Here is a 22,073-nt window from a genome sequence, read left to right as displayed (position 1 = left end):
CTATTTGTTTATTTTAGAATAGCTTTTTCATGAGGGCCCAGATTCTGACTCTTACACTAAGTTCATACAGGTGTTTGTTTGAAAGAAAGACTTTGCTGCTTCTTTAAAAGCAAAAATTCCTTTTTCTTTTCTCACCGTGGAAAACTGCCACCGTAAGAGCTTTGCGTTGTGACTGATGGGTGCTAAGGTTGTTTGTGAACACAGTCCTCCCAAGTACAGATAAAATCTATGGGCCACAGCTTCAGGAGGCGTGTTTGTATGCTCTCAGAAGCAGACAGTAAATAACAACAGACTCTGGATGCCTGGTGCCAAGTGACAGGAACAAGGATGATAAATAGCCACTTTCTCTTCTCGTTTCTTTAGAAATTAGTTCTCAAGACTGTTATGATATTCCACGAACGTTTCCGAATGACAGATCTAATTCATTGGAGGGCTTCCATAACCACTTTGTAAGTATGACTTGATCTGATGTGAGGCGACAGTGACAGTGCTTGAATGCTCTTGGTTCCTGTGTAAAAAAGCAAGTTGTACGGTGTTTGTGATTTTTCAGTTTCAATATTAATCTGAGTAGATTAGGTTAAAAAACTCATATGATTCACAGCTGATTGCATAACTTATTTTGTTAAAGGAAATATATGTTAATTCTAGAAAAACAGAAGCATGTTGACAGTGGGAAGTGTTTCAAGTGAAGAACTAGATGAAAATTATGTCCCAATGAATCCCAACTCTCCTCCACGACAGCATTCCAGCAGCTTCACTGAACCCATCCAGGAAACAAACTATGTACCAATGATACCAGGCACGTTTGATTTTTCATTATTTGGAATGCAAGTCCCTCCTCCTGCTCACATGGGTTTCAGGTCCAGTCCAAAGACCCCTCCCAGACGGTCGGTACCTGCTGCAGAATGTGAGCCACCACCAGTGGATCGGAACCTCAAACCAGACAGAAAAGGTGAGGAAAATGTCCAATAGAAGCTAATTTTTGTCATCTAAGAAAATAACATAGCTCTCCCAGCTTCCAGTTAGTGGAAAATTACTGTATTTTTAGAAATTATTTTAAAAATAATTTTTATCCTATGAGATAATTGTAACATGAAGGGATCGTAGGATTATTTTTAACAACATTAAAACATCCCAATAACAGTGCCAAATACAAACATAGGCTTATATTATAGCCCTGCAATTACTAAAGAAAAAAATGACACAGAATTGCTGACATTTAGAGGTGTGAGTTTTAGTCCTCATACATAGGAGACACTCATGATGAAGAGAGAGCACACAAGGCATTGGATAAAATACAGATTTATAGCCATAACAGTGCTTGGTACAGGAGCAGTACACATTTTCACTTTGGAAGGCCCTTCCAAATCTATCCTAAAAGATTAATCTTGTAAATCTGGTGCACACTGTGTTTACTTCTCCTTTAAATAAGGATTATTTGAGTGACTGATGTTCTTAAGCAACAAAGAAGATAGGGTTTCAATGTGTCTATAAGAGATACTTGTATAGAGAATCACTAATAAATAGCTTGGATTTTCCAGTTCAGCTGAAATTTTTTATCAGCCATCTTGTCAGAAATACAGACAAATGCTTAAGGAACTTGTTTCCCCTACTATGCAGTTTTTCAGACAAGATAACTAACTTTCTTGTAGAAGTGGCAACTAAAGAACATTAGGTCAAGTCTCTGTGCTATTTTGCATATGAGTAAGTCCTATTTTTAATCTTATGAAAAAATTAGTATTTACATTGAGAATGCCTGACTTCATTGTAGGAAAGCTTGATGGCAAATATTCAGATGGTCTAAAATATTCACTAACTAAATCTTTAAATTAGTATTTTTCCCACTAGGTGAAAACAGCCTGTAATTAAGGGAAGTAGATAGTATCATGATCATATAGATGAGCTCAGTGTGAAATGGAATGTCTCATTCTGCCTGTCCATCTTCAGAAAGCGAGGCATGACCTTTTTCAAGACCTTGGCTCTATGCTTGTGTCTAATTGTTTCTGTTTTACCAGACAGTAGTTTTGCTTAGTTCTTAAGAAATACTGGACAGTAACAGATTGATGAAAGCTGATAATGGAAAATATTCTCAAAATAAGCACTGAACTGATTTAAAATATTTTCCCTGACTGGCCAGTTTGTGTATTTTACTGATAAAATGTTTGACCTTCGAAAGTAGTAAACTTCTGTGTTTAAATTGCTGTTGGCAGTGCAAAGCTGCCACACAGATGTCTGCTGGTGCAACATCGTTGCTCTTGCATCTCTCTTTTTGAAACTGAATTAGTGGTTCACATTCTGAAAGTGGCATGTGAGGCTCCTGCTTTGCTCCCATCCTCAGATGCTTTACAGCTAGAAAGAACTAGCTAACATTAGGGAAAAGATTTTTAGATGTGCTAACATACCTCTTAAAAAGTGTAGAGTGACTAGCTGAAATTTTTGCCTGTAGACTTTTAGAAGCTGTTACCACTGTAAAATAATAGGATTATTTAATATAATTTACAAGATAAAATGATTTTAAAGTAAAACTGTCCCTGAAAGTAAATATTGTATAGTAAATGCTTAGGGGCTGCAAAAAAATTCATGAAGATCTTGAGCTACCAAGAGTGGTAATGATTCTGATTTATCACTGAGGGTTTTATCTTAGTAACACACATACACACAGCCTCACTCAAATTTTATCAAGTGCATTACTGTGAGTTTTCCATTGTTGTGAAGAGCAGATATGACACATCAGAATGGTAACGTATTCCCATTTTAGTAGTTGAATTCTCCACGCAAATAACTCCTTCCAGATATACCTTTGGGAAAATAAAACTGTGGTTTCTTTTGAATTAAAGTAGGATAAAACTCTTATTTAAGTGGACCTTTACCTAACTAAAACAAATGTGTGCTTTATATACTTCTGTGTTGCTTTTTCAGCTTTCAAGTTCTTGCAGCAGCTTCTACTGTGAGGTTGTTTCTGCTTATGTAAATGTACTGCAATGCTCTTCTGCTACAAATGAGTGCAAAGAAAGTATTGAGTTGGCCAGTAGGTTCAATAAATCTTTGGCAGACACAGAAAGGGAGGAAATGGAACATAAAATATTTACCTTCTGGGTATTGCTCCATTAAATGTTGGAGTTTTTTAATATGCCATTGGTTCAAGAATTTCTGTTGAAGACCACTGGTGCTTCTCTAAGAGGTGGCGTTACCACAGAGATCAGGTGTGTTGGGGTAAGGTATTGTGAGGGCACATCTCCTGTTCTCTTGGAAGAAGGTGCTGTATCTTTTTTTATTGGTTACAGATTGCTGCAAAAATAGTGTTTGCGCTGCCTCCAAGTAATAATTGCTCTTTAGTAGCTACAAGAAATATCACCGTCGCCTTTCAGATGAGCATTAGCTTTAGCTCAGTCATGTTGGTGTGGGCCAGGGAAGTTTGTTCAGTGCTAAAAATGCATTTGACAAAGAAATAATGCAGTGAAACTAGCAGATAGAGAAAGAATATACTGCTTTTTGTTGTCAGATGTATGTATTTAGCATCTCCTCTGCTTTCCTTTGGTTTAAGGACTTACAGCTTACAGGCAGTATAGTTTGACAAGAGTAGAAAGTGGAGGGCTTGGTGATGGCAGGGCCCCTTCTCTGGCATATAGCCTGCTCTCCCCTTTGCTGTTCTGTTCTGTACACCTGACATGAAACAGATACTCACTTTCTTCTGGTTCTGCTGTCTTTGAAGAATAATGTGTCAGGCAGCAACAACCTGGCAGTCTGTCCATCGGCAGTAGTGACTGTAGTGTGTAATGTCTTCACAGCTCTCATACAGCAGCTGACATTCAGGGTAATTTATCAAATCATTAGTATTCTCCAAATTTCTACAGTTATGTAGAAGTAGTGACTGACTGGGGACTGATTTATGAAAAATCATTAACATAGGTAAACTAAATGTAGGTAATAGGTCTAAAATTTACTAAAGTACATGCACATTCTTTTGAGGAGGGTACTTGTGCAGCCCAGCCCTGAGAGGATTAGGCCCTTTGGTCTTCCCAGCTGGAGGAATAGCCAGGGCCAGGAGCCATGGTGAGCTATGACATACCCTGTGTCTTTTCCCACTGGATTTTAGAAGAGCTTTGCTTCAGAAAATGGATTAAAAATAATAACAAAAAAAATAGAGAGAGAACCTTGAGATTACACTACAGGTTCACATAGTTTCATTTTCTAGCTCACAGCTGCTTCTGTAAATACAGGGAGCTTCCAGTACTTTCTGAAAAATAAAACTGCAGTTTTGAACCATGTTCAAAACATGGTGTTGGCTCCCTGCTCCAATAACTTGAATCAAAGCACTTTACTTTTTCTTTAGAGAAGCATACCAAAAGGTAAGTGATTTACTGCTTGGAACAAAATGGAGAGTATTTGGCAGGTGCTTTTCTGCATTCACCTGTAATTGAATGATAAAAAAAAAACAATCTCTTTTTTAATTTAATTTTTTTTCAGGGTGCTATTTCTTTAGTTACATAGAACCATTGTTTGTATTGATTTTTGTATTTCTGCTTTTTAGCCGCTTTAGCTTGCCACAGTTGCATGTAGTCATGATGCTAATTTGGAAGCGTGTTTGCTAGCAAAAGGCTTCGAGCAGAAGAAATATTGCATCCATCCATGCAGTTGAATCTTACTCACTGAATTGCTCAAAGACTGTGAAGGGTTCTGCCACAGAGCAATTGTGACATTTGTTGTGACAGTGACATGTTCCTTCCTCAAAACACTATTTATCCAAGGAGGAGCAGTGGAATTAAAGGTGCCCAAACACAGTGGGCAACCAAGACAACAAAGAGCACCAGATTCTCTTCTGTTCAACCTATTTTAAGGAAAAGGTGCCTGGTCAAAAATGAAAGGAGAAAGGTGTGAATTCTTTTTTTATAGGTCAGCAGGAAGCCTTTGAGTGACGCAGCGTTTGAGATGGGGGTGTCTGTGAGCCTCTGGGCATGCTAGTGACCCCCTCCTGCCCCAGGGTTTTTTTCCAGGACTAGGGGGATGGAGTATGTCATCTTAAACCAAGACTTTAGGACCAAACATCTACAAAATCAATTTTTTTTAAAAAATATGACTGTTTAGGATCCTTACAGAAGGAGTCCTTATAGCTATGTGGCATCATCTCATCCATAAAGTTGAAATCTGTGCTTGTCATCTTGACTGATAAAATATAGTTTTTCAGTATCTGAATCAAACTGTTAAGTCAGCTATGGAATTGGGGATGGTGGAATTTACTTCTTCAAAGTCTCAGTTTGATGCCCAGCTTACATTAACTTGGTAAATTCTTTTTTCTGAGACCACTTCTACCAAAGTGGGTTTTTTAAGGTTCTGCAAAGAAATGTATGAACCATGGGCATATGGCTGAATTAACAATTCATAACCATGATGGAATGAAAGTTAAAAATTTAATCTCATTCATTTGAATATAATATTGGAATGTAATGCATGAATGAATATAAATGTAACTTTAGTCATGTTTTTTGATCCATAGTACTTAAAAACACCTTATGAGAGAGTTCCATTTAGCACAGGTCCTAGTTCAGAGTCATGGGGAGCTGAGATAGAACGATACCCTCAGGATCAGATTGCTGACAGAGGCAGTGCAAAATTTGGGAATCCCAGTTTACAACATGGGTTTTGGGTAGGATTGAAGAGATTTTTTTGCTGAAATAACCAATAACCAGTGTAGTGCATTCTCACGCTTATATTTCAACAAAAATTTAATCTGAGATGCTTCCTACAACTTAAGTCCATATGATTGCCTTTAAAAGAGGCTGCTGCTTGGCCCTGGCAATTTTCAGCCCAGCATGTGGTAAACTTGGATTTAGACTTGGATTTAGTGAGTGATGCATACATTTCTTTTCATGCCAAGAAAATACCCAGTTGCAGCTTGAAAACAAGAAAACAAACAAACAAAAGAAACCAAAGGAGAGGAAGAAAATTCTCATGGAGTTGGGAATTTTGATTGTTTTTAAAAATGTTAAAAATTTTATCTGGTTGTTTTTCTCATAGTTTTTTCTCGTTTAAGATGTTAAAAGACATAATTTCTGTGGTTAAACCACAAATATGTGCATTGCTTCTAAAAATGTGGCTGTATCTTGGCCATGACTCCTCATGAGCATCTCCCAAATGGATTAACTTAATAGAAAATTCCAGTTTTCTTGATGCAGGAGTATAGACCCACTTTGAAAAGGTATTTGTGTACAGAGCTTTCCCGTGGCAGGAAGCACCTGCCACATTCTGGTCCCCAAAGGACCCGGTATGATGCTCCTGGATAACCAGCATAATCACCCATTGTTGTAGTGTAGTAATGGTGCTGTAAAAATCCCAAGTAAAGTATGTAGTTGTTAAGGAAATTAAGAATCCTCATTAATCATGGAGGCAGTTATAAATAGCCTAATGAACAATTTCCTTGTTAGACACTCAAACATGTAAATATTTAAGTTGGACAGTGTGAACATGTTACATGTCCTGATACAGGAGGAGCATCCCACCGGCCTGAAATAAAACTTGAGAGAAACAATTAAAGCATTTGTGAATACGGGAGCTGACAATTCTTTTAAAATAATAATAATAATAACTAGAAGCTGGCAACACTGCAGTGTTCTATGCTATCATAATTGTCTTGCATGTTCTTTAATAAAGGTTCACTTATGTTCTCAGGCTTTAGGACAAGTAGGCATTGAAAAAAATGTGAATGGTGATTTTAATCAGCAGCAAAAACTGAACTAAAGATCTGTTAAAAAAGAAACTGTAATTTCTGGGATGACTTTTTTGAACAGAAGTAGTGTTCATTTTGCTTTTAAGAAATCCAGGCATTTAATCCTTCTTTTCTCTCTTGGAAACTCCTGTTCATTCTGTTCAGGAATTCTAAAAAATTCTGTTTTGGGGGGATGTTTTGGTGCTTTGTCAGAATTCCTAAAGCAAGTTGAATACAAATTTGTTGAATTTTTTTTTCTTCTTTGATCCCCCACAAACTCCAAAGGCTCCCATTTAGCTGAAAATTAAACTTCCTCCGTGCCTGTACAAACTATTTCTACAAGTCTAGTTTTTACTTAATAGCTTGAAATGAAGTTTACATAACTCCTTGCTGCGATACTCCAGCCCTTAACTTGCAGCTGTGATTTGTCTTACAAAACTCTGAAACAACAAATAATTTCAGTAAAGATTTCGTTTGGATGGCTGCATCGCAGCTGCAAAGGAAGCTCCGCTTTGCTGGACACAATGGCTTTAAGAAAATCAAACACACGAGTTTTCTAAAGACAAACTGCAATACTTGCTCTGATACTACCGGTAGAGATGGTAGTTCTTAACTCCAAAGATACCAGGGAGAGCAGGAACAAATGAACAAGGATAATAACACCCTATTTTTTTTCCCCTCCGTAGGATTTTTCTTTTCTTCCTTGTGTGCTTATTACCTTCTTTTAGGAAAACATAGTTTTTGATGCACATATTGTCATGCTATTCCCTTGGCTTTTTTATAGGCCTAATGTTAGGGTTTACTTTTCCAGTGAACAAATTAAATTCTGTTACTTTTTTCGTGTTTTGTTTTTGAAGTCCCTTGCACTTAATGAATCTTAGTGCAGCTTCGAACTGCTAATCAATAAACACTCCAGAACACTGTACTTTGTTATTGAATGCTTTTAGTTCATCATGCTTTGGGGGCTTTTAAAATGCAGACATGTAGAGTTACTCACAAATTAGAGCAGTCAAATAGTATTTTGATGATTAATAGCTTTGGTATTCTCTGAATAGTTTCATGGCATTCGGCAAATATTTTAGGAATACCAGCGAACCTTAGCTGTCACATGCAGTTGGATTTCTTCATAATCAGATTTTTTTTTTCCTCAATTCATTCTTAATTTCTGTAGCATTCAAAGTACCAGTTCTCTGAGAAAAGTTATTATGAGAAGGTAAAGATGTCTAAGAAAACTGGAGAGCCTCTCTTTAGGTGACTGCTTTTTGTATTTCATAATATGGAAGAATAAGTTGATTTCAGTTTGGTTTTGCTGTCCTACAGAGACTGGAGTTATCACCATTCATGTCATGTCACTGACCAGAACAAAGCACATGATTGACGGTGGATATTACTATGGAAATCCATTTGAATGTTGTATAACTAAATACATGTTTCTAATTAGAAGTACCTTGGCAGGAAATAGTCTTATAAAAACAGAGATAAAAAAGCAAATTCAGGATATTTGTAGAGCTCTGTGCTGAAGACCATGTACTTGGGAATCAGAGTTCACTGGGTTGAGGAAGAGGAAGAGAAGGAAAGCGGGAGTTTATTCTGCAGAATTGAAAACCAAGTAATAAATCCTGTGGGAGTAAGACAGTGAGTTTCAGCCTTGTTTTCCAAGGAAAAATCTACAGTGATTCTGAGTACGGGAATTCTTTGAACTCAGTGCAAATTTTGGTTTCCTCTAGTAACAAAGAAAAGGGGGAAAGATGTGTATTTTTTAATGGAAACAAGAAACTGCTGTTATTTCTCTCTGAAAGTACTTTTGTGGATGCAGGGCACTTATGTAGCTGATTTTTCCTTTTGCTCTCCCCCTGCTATTCCAAGTAGAGCACTGCTCTAACATTCCTATGTCTGATCTCCTTGTCTCATGAGGATTACTCCCGTTGGCCAGGAAACAGCATTAACAGATCACACATTTCTTAAATTTTATGTCACATTAATATATTTCCCTTAAAATTTTAAGTCCTAAATAGCTGATATTTAAATAGAGAGTTGGCCTCTTCTGTGAGGATGTTTGCAATTTCCTGATGTAAAATCCCTCACCAGCAAGCCATGGAGCGAGCAGCCAGTCAGGAAAGAAGTGTCCTGAACAGAAGTCATGTTCAGTACTGCTGCTTCGAGGCAATAGCCTGGAAACAAATGAGGCTCTTCAGTGTTATGTCCACAAAAACGTTGGGACCCACCTACATCGATGCAGGAATTCGCTGCAGTGGGACCCGTTTTTTCCCCTCAACACTATATTCCAAGTGTTTTATGGAAAACAACAAGAGAATACATTAGCCAATGCAAAACCCAAAAGGTTTTTCAGTTGAAACCGTTATTTGAAACCAAATCAAACATGTGAAATGGACTCTTCTCCTGATGACTTCTCAGACAAAGGCAGCATTGACATGCACTGAAATGCCAGGAGCAGAATTCATGCGTCTGAGTGCGTTCTAATGCTGGAGCCGCCATCGCCTGTTCTGCCTGGCAGTTTGTACAAGCAGCCATTTGTTAGAAAAATAGACTTCATTAGTGATTTTTCAGCTCAGAGTGCCCTTGTGCACTGTTCGTCCGATAGAACGTGCAGAAGCTGAGCTTCTCTCTCTCCTGGCTGTAGCATTTTGCATTTCACAGGTGGTGACTTGACTGAACAGTGAAAACATCTAATTTTCACTTCTTGTTTGGTTGGTTTCACTTGACATAATTTATTTAGGGTTTTTTCTTCTCCCCTTGTAGGTTTGCATCCAGTGGTGTTGCAACATAATTTATTTCCTTTTCAGTTAAAAAAAATAAAATTACATAAATAAAACCTTTTATTTTTTTAAAACCCTGGATTTATCTTTCCCAGAATAGGTGTGTAAGTTAAAAGTGTTGTTTTTTGTGAGTGCCTGAACATGAGATGAGGTAAATCTGGGCCTGTGGGAACCACAGGAAATGCGTTCCTCAGTATTGCTAGCATTGAAATGCTGTACAGAGCCAGGCTTTCCATACAGCCTCACTGTCCTTCCACCTTCACTGTGCTGATTTGAAGAACAGCCCTGTGACACTTACCTTTAGTGATTATTTGGGGATAGATGAGGGAGATCAATGTGCTGGATGAGGCACTTTCTCCTCCGCATTGTATTCAGCTTGTTGCTTCTCAGAGGTGCTCTTGGGGAAAATTCTGTCTTTTGAAGGCAGTAAGGGATATTATTAAGGGCTTTCAGTGCCCTAGCTCATGTCACTTGATCTTCTTAAATGGGCAAAAATGGGGTATAGGAATTCTGCGCTTAGACAAATACATAATCTCAGTTTTGTGATTTTGATCTCCCCCCCTTCCCTCCCCTTTTGCTTTGCCCGGTATCAGGTCTTTCCTGTTACACAGTATAAGCTCCTCCACAGAGATTAGACCTTTTGGGTTTTTGTTCTGCAGGGAGGAAAAAGAAAACACTCTGCCCAAATATTTTAATTCTCTGTGACATATTAAGCTCCAGGAATTGCACTATCCTGGCTGGTTGGTAGCAGCAAGCTGTTTTGCCATCACATTTATTGAGGTTAAACAGTCTTCCAGCAGCAAGAGATGAAAGCTGTGAGTTTTGTATGTTTATGTCTGATGTGGAAGAGAAGTATTATAGGGACCTCTACTTCTGAAAATCTTGGAGTGGTTTGTAAGTGCTAAATTAAGTGTGAAGCAGGCAGTTACATAATATCCACGTTTTACAAATGGGGCTAATCATAGTTCAGAAAGGTTGGCTGCACGAGACCACGTAGCATCATTAACATAAGTAGAAATAATGAGTCACAGCCATGAGTTCCTTGAACTTATCTCTGTATTATGGGTTTCAGGCACTTCAGTCTGTTTGGTTATAAGAACAGAGGTTATAAAGTACACACTGCTTAAATAATTTCATTAACTCTCTTACCTCTGCTAGTTTTCTCACTGTGCTTATGATCTGTGCTCGTATGTCAATTGATTGGCATTTTAAGTTGAGTTGTATTGGGCCAGATTTCTTTTAAATCAGATTTTAAAACTGGAACACAAAATTAATATGATCAGATAATGATATTCAGCATCAAGTCGTTCTTAATAAGAGGTGTTTGCATTTGAACTTCTACATTTGTTCAATCGATTTTAAGATCCTGGTCTTTTTATACAAGCCAGCTTTTATCAGAGAGTTGTAGGCAAGGTACTTAAGAGTATTGGTTCAGCTCAGAATTAAGTACACCAACATGTTAGGTCACGCTTTTGACTTGGCTCTAGTCAACAGTACACTGTACAGAAATACTTTTGTATTCCACTTTGCAATCTGTGTCTTTGGTCAGCATTGCCCAACTGCTCTCCCTTTCCATCGGCACATCGAGCCCTTTAAGGGAGCATCTGATTTTGAAATTGGGAAAGAACCGTCTATGTCAAAATAATTCCATGTCCTTTTCTTTTTAAGGAAGTTGCTAAGCAGCACTACTAGTAAATAAATAAATTTTATCTTACCTGCGTGGTCTCTCAGAAGCACTGTGTAGAAGTTAAGATGCAGTATAAAACCTTTGTGTTTACCTTTCCTGTTGTTACTTGATTATTCCCAATACTTCAGTGATAACAGTAATAGAGCACTTCATATGCAAAACCCTTGGGGTAGAGATTTGCAAACTTCTTGTGTTTGTTGCCAAGTTTATTTTTTTACAAAGCATTCTCACTCATTGCTGGGAGTACCAGCCCACATCTGAATCTGTACCAGTCCTTTTCCATTTTGTGCCATAGGGCAATTTTCTAACATAATCAGACTTAAACTTTTCATTTGGTTTATTGTAAGTATTCACTTTTCAGAAGGCTTCTTGGTGGACCACTTGAAGGCACTCACCTTTTTTGATATTAACACCTTTTCAGATAGACTTTAATGGAAGCTTAGGGCTGTTACACATCGTTGATCATGTTTATTTAAAATGTGATCTGAAATACTTGCAGAGTTTGGTCAAGTTGGCTAAAGAATACCCTTTTGGGGAGGGGGGTGCCATTGCTGTCTGTAGGGAGCTTATTGGTATTTTTATGACAGGGTCGTTTGTGATGGAGGTGTTGGGGTGTGCTGTGGTGGGGGGACAGTATGCAGGCTGGAAACGTGGAAAGAAAATCCCACCGTGTCTGCAGGGCCAGAGAGGTGTTCTTTGGTACAGAGAGATGGAGACCTCTAGGGAACAAGTTTAACAAATATGTTGCTGAAAAAGATTCTTGGTACATCTCAAGAGGGAGATGCCCAGTGAATAGGAGACCTCCCAAGAGTATCACTATTTCCAAAGGAATATCGTGACTAAGGAGAATTTAATTTCCCTGAGGGTACCTCAACTTGCATTTGAAACATGACTATTCCCCTTTCATGTTCAATACCCCTCAAATACGATTTTTTTTAATGAAACCAGTTAATAGTACTGATTATTTACAGTATTTGTTGATGCACTTTTTAGCCTTTTTGTACACCTTTTACGCTTGCCTCCAACATATTACTTGCATGCAGTGTTTTCTTTGTTTCTGGTTTGGTGCTTAAGCCCTTAGTGTGAGCCTCAGCTAGACTATAAAACTCTCCTTGAGCAGCTTGCTTATGCTTGTGGCATTAATCTTTCTGCAGGGGGTTGTGCTGTTTGTTTACAAAATTCCAATTTTCCACTTACAAATAGAATATTATTAAGAGAGTCTTCTTTTTACCAATTAGGTCAAAGTCCTAAAATTTTAAGACCTAAACCACATGGTTTAGAGCGAACTGATTCACAAACCATAGGTGACTTTACTACAAGAAGAAAGGGTATGTACTTTAGCACCGTATGTATATGGAGCTTTATAAAAATAAATGAAGCAAAAATTAAGAAAACTGTTATTCTACAATAACTTTTGCTCTTGCATAGTCTTTTTACTTCTTTTATAGTCTAAGATCATGGATGCATTTTCCATGCCAAGCAACAGCTTTCCTTGAACAGTGCATGGAAACATTTGACATGGGTGTTCTGATCTCTTAAGTTGTAGTTTTTCATATTTTGGATTTACTTTTGTCTGTTTATTTAGAAGCATGTATATATAACTTGTAACTTTTATATAATAACGTGTAAGTTACTTGAAATAACTTTTGTAAGGCAATAACTTGAAATCACAGCTCACTTCGGTCCCCTGCTTTTGGCTAAACACTGAAATTAAGAAAAATATTGATCCTCTGCCCCTATACTAGTGCAGAGATCTGTTTATGCATCCTAATGAGGTTTTCAATTAGTGTGATGAGCCCATCATGCTGAGTTGGTGCCTTATATAGTCACAAGAAGTAGAGGAGATAATGAATAATGTTAAAAATCTCACAGAAATATCATTGGTCTTTACCTTTGGTTGTTAAAGCCCATTGCAAGTGCATGAAATATTTTTGCTGTGGGCTTTGGACAAAGTCCTGGCTCTATTTCTGCTGGAGCAGTACCTTGCCCACTGTTTATACCTGCCAGGTAGACTCAGACCTTTACAGAGGACTTGAGCCAAGCTCAAGATCAAGCACAAAGATCATGCTTTAATATCATCTTGCCTATGTCACATTCAGTTCTGCCACTCTTATCTCATGTGATACCTTATATCTCTGGATGGATGAGTTGTAGTTCCTCTTCGGAGTCTGTGGTGGCAGCTTTTTATGAGCAAGTGAGTGAAAGTGGCAGAATTACTGGAGTAGGCTTGATATGCTTGGAGCATGTAATTGTCACTTCTTAACAGGGAAAAGGAGAAAAGTGTTGGGATACCAAAGACTGATATTCATCCAGAAAATTTGAATTTGGAGTTCTTAAGTTCAGTATATGATAGCTGACCTTTTAATAAACTCAGTCTGAGGAGTGAGTGTAATGAAAGTATAATGAGTATAGTTCTGCTTTTCCCTTGTGAGACAAACACACTGATCTTGCAACTGATTTCTCTCAGTTCCTCATGTGGTCACTTAAGGCAGCTCTTATGCCACATGAACTAGTGCTACATGCCTGACATTTGATCTTAGTGAATCTGCTAATAGTGAGTCAGCAAACTCATGGAGTGGGGGGCAAGGAGAGGAAGGGGTGATACTATAATGACATTGCATTTCATTTTCTAAAAACAGTTTTAGGGAGGACGAAGTTGAGATTCAAACTGCGACAGCAGTTTGACTCTGTGACTTTTGTTTAATTTTTTTTCTTTTTTTTCCCCACAAGTCTTTTTATACTTTTTTTTTTCCTAACGTTTAGAAAGGGTGAGACATACAAGCTGGAGGGAGGGATAATGGGTTTCTCACTAGTAGTCTATTCGTGGTTCTGTTCTGAAAATGGAATTTAAAAATGGCACTTTTTTTCAGAATGATATTAGCTGTCATGCATGGCAGAAGCACACCACCACTCTGCTCATCTCTTGATAAGCAGTGCAGTGAGCCAAGCTCCTCTTGGTGTTGGCTCACCTCTCACTTTTGCAGACTTAGTCTTAGCTGCAGGTTCTGCCCACAATTTGAGTTGTGAAACCTCATCAGTAAGGGCAGCGAGGGCACATTTTACATAATTATAACTGTCCGTGAGCCAAGAAAAGAGTTGGCTCTGCTGAAACAGTCCATCAACCCTATCCTGGACTTGTCAGTTCAACAAGTCGCTGTGGCAGGGTAAAGACAGAACCTGATGCTGCCACTTTCAGAATCTCTTTTCAAAACAGAATTCCTATGTACAAGTATGTGCTGCAAAATTCTTAAATTGTGGTGGATTTTTAAAAATTTACATTTTAATTGTTTTTTCATTGGTGTTGCTTTTCATTACCTGAAAAGATTAAAAATATTAGTTAATATAATATGCATTTCTGAGAACTGAACAGTGTCTCCTTTTCCTAACTAGTATTTACAATTTAAAATTTACTGTATAAAAGTTTTTTCTGGAATGTTCTGTGCTTTAAGATTGTCTGTTTCTTACTTAGCAAAACCAGCTCCACTAGAAATAAAACCTCTGCCTGAATGGGAAGAATTACAAGCCCCAGTTAGATCTCCTATCACCAGAAGCTTTGCACGAGAGTAAGTTTCTTAGATTTTCCTTATTTAGATTAATTGGTTTTGTTCACTAGAAAATTAATAAATGTGTGTGTGTATTATATTTTTAGCCTGTGTAATACAAATTGAAGTTTCCTTTGGAAGTGTGTTATATGTGTGTGTGTGTGTGTGTGTCTGTATATTGAAACAAAATGTATCCATGTGAATTTTTATTTTGTAATATTAAATATAAGGGACTGTGTATAACCAAAAAATGTGACACTCTAGTAAACTTGAATGAAAATTTCCGCTCTAATATGCTTATTTTTGTTGTTTACCAGGAGGTTTAAGATATTCGAGATGTATTGTTTGTAAAATAATTCCTGGTAATTAGCTCCTCCAGGTTTCCCGTGTCTCCCAGACCGGATTCAGTTCATAGCACAACTTCCAGCAGTGACTCGCACGACAGTGAAGAGAATTATGTATCCATGAATCCAAATCAGTCCACTGAAGACCCAGTATGTAAAATCTACGTCTTAACTACTCTCTTCCTGTGCAGTCCTTACTTTTAAATCATGCAAACACAGATCCTTCACTCAACATCACTCCCTTGATACTTCCAGATCAAAATAATAATAAAAAAATTCCATAGAAAACCTGTAATTTTGGTAAGATTTCCCTGAAGAAGTTAAGAGCATAGTCACATATAAAGAGAATGGTTGATATACACATCTATTATACAAAACAGTTCAAGGCATTACTTTTTTTCTACCTCTTCCCTAGAAACTGTCTCCTCTTTATAATGGCTTGTCCTTGGGCTATGCACCAATTCAGTATTATGACATCTAAGAACCTCTGAGACATGCTTAAAAAAACTATATTAAAAAAACATCTTCCAAGAACTGTGGAAAGAACAGGGGGAAAAAAAGGATTGATATTTGTTGTTTGCATTCTATGGGAACAGAGCCATGTGTACTTTTATTAGGCTTCTTTCAAAGAAGAGGATAGGAGTCTGTGTGTATTGAGTATCTGTATTTTTTCCCCTTTGGGGGAGAACTTTCTCAGATAATGAAGTTTCACATGCAGTGCAGTAACTGAAGACCTAGTTAGGAAAAGTTAGTGATCCATGCTGTGGTTTTTCTTTGGGGGTGGGGGAAAAGGAGAGAGAAAAAGAAGACACGATAGTAGTAGTTCAGAGAAAGAGAATAGCAGTAGATCTAGGCCTAAACTGAAATGTGGTCTAGAATACCCATAAAACACTGGAGGAAAACCTGAATCTTGAGGTCAGCTTTTTGTTCAGTATAAAATCATAGAATGGTTTGGATTGGAAGGGACCTCAAAGATCATCTAGTTCCAGCCTCTCGTGCCATGGGCAGGGACTGGGTTGTTCAAAGCCCCATCCAGCCTGGTTCAGTGCATTCACCGTGTTTTCCAGCTTGGGCTCTTCCTAGGGAATACAGCAGCATTTTTCATTTTTAAAGCACTTATGAAAGACCTTCTTTGGGGAGGGCCTGTCTAGCACCGTTTTTGTCCTGTTTGTTTGTCTGCCTCCTTATATGGCATGTGCTGGCCCATGTCCCTGCTACACCCTGGACCCCTCCTCTCGCAGTGCTGTTTGCTTCCCTGTCCCCTGCTGCTCTGGATACCCTCCCAGTCTCCTCCAGCCTCCCTCCCCTCAGCTCACCGCTGCTGCCTCTGGATGCTGTGCCTTAGGCCCCCCTGAGCGAGCCCCTCCTGCTGACTCCCCTGGGGCAGCTCTGGCGGCTCAGGAGCCTGCGGAGCATCCCGAGCATCCCGAGCTGTGCTTTGTGCCATGTCTGACCTGCGGGCAGTGCAGGTGTGCTTCCCAGGAGAAATGTGCCCCAGCAGTGGGTTGCTGGTGATGTTAGAACCGAGCCCCTCTCTTGCAAGGGCCGTTGGTAAGTAACCGGTGACGTTCCCCTTTCACAGGCGCAGGAAACATCCCATTTTACACAAAGGATTAGTGCCACCCACGGTTCTCCCTGCACAGAATCACAGTTCAAACTGGGGATTTCTGTGGATCCTTAAGGCTGTTTCAGGGATTTAACACCAATGCCAGGATGGTATCATTAATGCCATGGCTCAGGCGCCTGTCATTAATATCTTCTGTTCGCTTGCACTGTTCCTTCTTTAAGGTTGTTCTACAGATTTCCTTTCAGTTTCATTTGTATTATATTTAAAGTTTGTTTTCTAATGCATATGTTCTGCCTGCCTAGTTTGTTTGAAATAACAGATTATTTTTTGGTTTTTAATTTATGCTGGAAACATTGATACAGAATCTGATTTTTGTATGTTAAATATGCAGAAATTTGTTTAGAGAATTTGGGCAACAAAAATGGACTTTGTATCAATGGTTTGTGTTTGTTGTCCTTTGTTACCACTTAATATTAAATTAGTTGAATGGTACAAATTTAAATTCAATTTAAAAAGCCCAACCTGCTGAGCTTTAACCCATAAAATATTTTCTTTCCTAGAGAACCAGAATGTTTCCAGATAACTCACAGCCTTTGTTTTAAAATCTGCCTATTAAATAGACTTTTTGAGAATTTTTATTTGTTGCAACTCTGTCTGAGCAAGGAGTCCATACTTCTTCATCTTTTTCTGTCATCAGCTTCGAAGCATCTTGTTTGGACATGTCATACTTCTGTTTTATTTAATAAAATCAGCAATATTCTGCTTTTTCTTTCAAGTTGCTGTCAGCCTTACCCTTCTGTCTTTCCTTCTGCCTTCCTCTTCATTTTTTGCTGACTGCTGCCCTCTGTCTTCCTGTTTTTTCTTTATCTTTTAGAGAAGAGTCCTTCTATTGTACTGTTCCTATAACACCTGTTAAGAGGGAGGGATCAGGCTGGGAGAGGACAGAGGAGGTGAGGTCGTAAAAGTCTGAGCTAATTGAAATTTAGGTATATACAATGCAAATTCACTTCAGGCAGCCCTACACATATTTTCCAAAGTTTTAATATTTTGATCTTAACAATGGAATAATACTTTTTGATTTTCAGCTTAATCATGATGACTTTTGAATGAAATGTAAAAGTTTCATTTGAAGTTTTGCCACTACTGTAAAGCTGAAATTATTGTAGGTATTAAACAGCAATTTAAGGAAATAAAAAAGTTGGCAATTAAGTAATGCTAAATTTGAGATATAACAACTACAGTTAAAAAGAACAAAGCACACTCCATTCTTATCTCATGATATGAAGGGGGCATTAGGTGGAAGGCACAGATGGGTTTGGTGGCAACCTTAAATTTGGGGGTTGGTTTCTGGGTTTTTCCCTTCCATTGGCTATTGACTCTGTCCCAGTTTTGACATAGAATATACCCCCTTGTTCTATAAGGTCAATGGAATTTGCATGATTTAACTGATTGCAAGAGCTCTTAGTCATTTTTTTAACCTTTAACCTTTTGGCAGTTTGATAATAAGCATATTTGATAATGTGGACCACTAGCACATACATTTGTAGCTGAAGTTATTTATATTATGATTTCAGAATTTGTTTGGAAGCAACAGTCTTGATGGAGGAAGCAGCCCTATGGTAAAACCTAAAGGAGACAAACAAGTAGAGTATTTAGATCTGGACCTAGATTCTGGAAAATCTACCCCACCTCGTAAGGTAAGTGGATCTTCAGCTCTTGCAGTCCTGCCATCAAGAGTTTAAAATTGATTCACAGGTAGTTACTGGGAAAGAGGGAACCTCCAGCAAGATCACAGAATCATAGAATCAGCCAGGTTGGAAAAGACCTCTGAGATACTGTCATGGTTACTAGACCATGGCACTGAGTGCCACCTCCAGTCTCATCTGAAAAACCTCCAGGGATAGAGAATCCACCACTTACCTGGGCAGCCCATTCCAATGCCTGATTACCCTCTCTGTAAAGAATTTCTTCCTAATATCTAACCTAAACCTCCCCTGGCAGAGCTTAAGACCATGCCCTCTTGTCTTACTGAGAGCTGCCTGGGAGAAGAGACCAACCCCCACCTGGCTACAATCTCCTGTCAGGGAGTTGTAGAGAGTGATGAGGTCTCCCCTGAGCCTTCTCTTCTCCAGGCTAAACAACCCCAGCTCCCTCAGCCTCTCCTCACAGGACTTGTGTTTGAGTCCCTTCACCAGCCTCTTTGCTCTTCTCTGGACCTGCTCCAGCACCTCAATATCCTTCCTGAACTGAGGGGCCCAGAACTGGACACAGCACTCCAGCTGTGGCCTCACCAGCACTGAATCCAGGGGAAGAATCACTTCCCTGCACCTGCTGGCCACACTGTTCCTGATCCAGGCCAGGATGCCATTGGCCCTCTTGGCCACCTGGGCACACTGCTGGCTCCTGTTCAGCTTCCTGTCAATCCAAACTCCCAGGTCCTTCTCTGCCTGGCTGCTCTCCAGCCACTCTGTCCCCAGCCTGTACCGCTGCAGGGGGTTGTTGTGGCCAAAGTGCAGGATTCAGCACATTGCCTTGTTGAACCTCATCCCGTTGGAATCAGCCCAACTCTCCAGCCTGTCCAGGTCCCTCTGCAGAGCCCTCCTGCCTTCCAGCTGATCGACACTCCCCCCCAGCTTAGTGTCATCTGCAAATTTGCTGATGATGGACTCAATCCCCTCATCCAGATCATCAATAAAGATATTAAACAGAACTGGCCCCAACACTGATCCCTGGGGGACACCACTAGTGACTGGCCACCAACTGGATGCAGCCCCGTTCACCACCACTCTCTGGGCCCGGCCCTCCAGCCAGTTCCTAACCCAGCACAGAGTGCCCCTGTCCAAGCCGTGGGCTGCAGCTTTTTCAGGAGAATGCTGTGGGAGACGGTGTCAAAGGCTTAACTGCTTTCTCAAATGGTCAATCCAAGAGACAGTGTCGGACCTTTCAGGAAGACCTGTGCTTGTTCTATATCTGTTTGGGACATCTACTTACTTTTTGCTGATAATTTATTTTAACATGTTTTTTACTCTTCCTTGCCTTTTCCAGAAGAAGAGCAGTGGCTCGGGCAGCAGCGTGGCGGACGAGAGAGTTGATTACGTGGTGGTCGACCAGCAGAAAACGTTAGCACTGAAGAGCACACGAGAGGCCTGGACTGATGGGAGACAGTCTACGGAGTCTGAAACACCTACGAAAAGTGTGAAGTGAAAATACTGCTCTGTCTTGAAAGAACAGGAAGAAGTGAATTCTGAAGAATTACAGAACCACAATGGCAGTGTTGTTCAGCTGTACAGCACCTGATTCACTGGTGTGTGAGCAGGTTCTTCACCGAATAGGATGGAAGCCAAGGGACACTTTGAATATATCAAAGGAACTTTTCGGATCATAAATTGGCTCTGTGGTGTCTGGAAAAATCGCAGCCTGTAAATAACATGTAAAATAATATCACTTAGCTTTCAGAAAACCTTTTGTTCTGTAGTTAACACATTTGTAGTATTACCATGTTTATGCACTTTTTCAGTTACAATGTTGGTTCAGGTATTCCCAGTAAGTATACCTTAATGCCTAATTCATCTGGAGAATTCTTTTTTCCTTACACTACTATTCCTTACAATTTTAGGTTAATTAAGCTACATGTAGATATGGAAATTAATATTTGAACTTCATTTTAACAACTCAAAATTGATTTTGCAGAAGTACTTTCACAATTGAATAATCTACTTGAAATGCCAAGAGACGACCGCTAGTTACATACTTGTTTATATTTAATACACACAAGATTATTTGGAAGTCTACAGGTTACCTTCCTAACAAAAATTGCTGTGAGTTAATAATAATGAACTGTACTGGGTTTAGACCTACAATCCTGGCTTATATGTTAGTTGTTAGTGGTGGAACTTCTATTGTATTTTATTAATGACAGTGTTCTGTGTTCAATGGGTGAAGATTCTGCAGGGTGGGATCTTACACTTTCAAAGACTGAATAATTAAATACCAAGTAAGCCTGCAAACCACTGATGGCATGCAGTAATATTGTGATCTCACACTTATTAACAAGAAATAACCTTTATATTATTTACAGAAGGTAGAGTATATAAATCAGGTACGTACCAAGCACTGTTGTGCTAATACACTGATCAGGTTTAGACAATGAGCTTTAGTTTTGTACTATTTAGAAGTTCTAATGGCAGTTTTCAGTTTGAGATTAATGGGAAAGTTTGACATTCACTTTTTGTAGTACTAGCAAAATACTGTGATTTTGAATTAGACATTAATTCAAATGGAAATACTATGTTTTGACACCATAGTGCCCTTCTTATGAGCTCTATTTTACTTTAATCTCCTGCTTGGCCTTATATTTAAATCCCTATGCAACTGATATTTTATATCTCTGTTTTTAAAAATTAGATAATATACCTAAATGATCCCCTTGTAAACCACTTGTTGCTCTTTCCTGGTACAGGATTTTAAGCTCTGTATACTGTGATCCTTTATTTTACTATGCCAGTTCCAAATAATAATCTGCCTTGGTTTTAGAAACATTTTTTTGTTATTTGGAAGAAGATAGAGATTTTTTAAATACATGAATGAGTTAGGTCTAGATAGAAAACTTACTAACACTCTCATTTTACACAAACACCCTCAAGTAAGTGGTTGGTTTCATTTTCCCACCCAATTGTTTTATTTTGTCCGGATCATTTAAAAGTTGAGCATAGAGCTGCATTGTTTTCTGGCATGTTGGCCTTAGTACTGTGCCTAATCTACCATTGGTTGTTTCTCTCCCCTCACAGCCACAATCTACAGTATGTAAATTATCTTATTCTTAACAAAGATTCTTTTTAAATTAGTAATATTTTGATGCTTTGAATGTTCATTTTAAAAAAGAAACTAAACACAATGCATTTTGAGGTGAATTTTAAATAAATCAAGTTGTTCGGTTTTGATGTGTAAACTCTGTCCTGTGAAACAGCAAACGGGGGTCAGTGCGTCTGTGAGGGTGCCTGGATACCAACCATCCTTGGTCAAAATTGTAGACTGCCTCTTAGTACCTCTCAAAAAACAAATGTACAGCTAAAACAATTCTCAAAAAGAATCTCTGATTTAAAACCCTGCACCAAGAAGGTAAATGATGTGAATTCTCACTCCTCTGGGAGCCTGAAGCAGTGATGTGAGTCAGGGAAAACTTGATGGCTCCATCAAAATTATCTCAGATCCGTAAAGATTCTGGAGCTGTAGCTCAGCTCTGCTTTGATGGTCTTGCTATCCCATAACAAACTCTCCTTCACTGATGCCACAGCTGAAGCAGCCACAGGCATGGTGAGTACTTGGTAACTAGTGTAATGATATTTTGTTTGAGGGCATTGGCTTGAAGCATTTTACCAGTGCAATGGCAGCCGTGCATCTTGACCGGTGGGATGCCCATAATTCTTCACAAATGTGGTTGAAGTATCACTTTG

The 22,073-nt window shown here is 38.9% G+C and overlaps 1 protein-coding gene across 4 annotated transcripts in view; it reads left to right on the top strand.

The window, feature by feature from the left end:
- GAB1 (GRB2 associated binding protein 1) overlaps window positions 1-21,568 on the top strand; it is a 100,907-nt gene extending 79,339 nt beyond the window's left edge. For 3 of the 4 annotated variants that reach the window (XM_027698876.1, XM_027698878.1, XM_027698877.1), the window contains 7 exons: window positions 364-449; window positions 649-952; window positions 12,406-12,495; window positions 14,637-14,730; window positions 15,080-15,203; window positions 18,195-18,317; window positions 19,666-21,568. In XM_027698876.1, the coding sequence (XP_027554677.1) occupies window positions 364-449; window positions 649-952; window positions 12,406-12,495; window positions 14,637-14,730; window positions 15,080-15,203; window positions 18,195-18,317; window positions 19,666-19,824 (980 nt within the window). In that variant the 3' untranslated portion in view covers window positions 19,825-21,568. The remainder of the gene's footprint in view (window positions 1-363; window positions 450-648; window positions 953-12,405; window positions 12,496-14,636; window positions 14,731-15,079; window positions 15,204-18,194; window positions 18,318-19,665) is intronic. The other variant, XM_027698879.1, reaches the window with a different exon arrangement.
- Window positions 21,569-22,073: the final 505 nt, after the last annotated feature.

The sequence above is a fragment of the Neopelma chrysocephalum genome, unplaced genomic scaffold (genome assembly GCF_003984885.1).
Source record: "Neopelma chrysocephalum unplaced genomic scaffold, ASM398488v2 Primary Assembly neopelma1_133, whole genome shotgun sequence".
NCBI classification, from domain to species: domain Eukaryota; kingdom Metazoa; phylum Chordata; class Aves; order Passeriformes; family Pipridae; genus Neopelma; species Neopelma chrysocephalum.
This window is presented reverse-complemented; position numbering and strand designations above follow the sequence as displayed.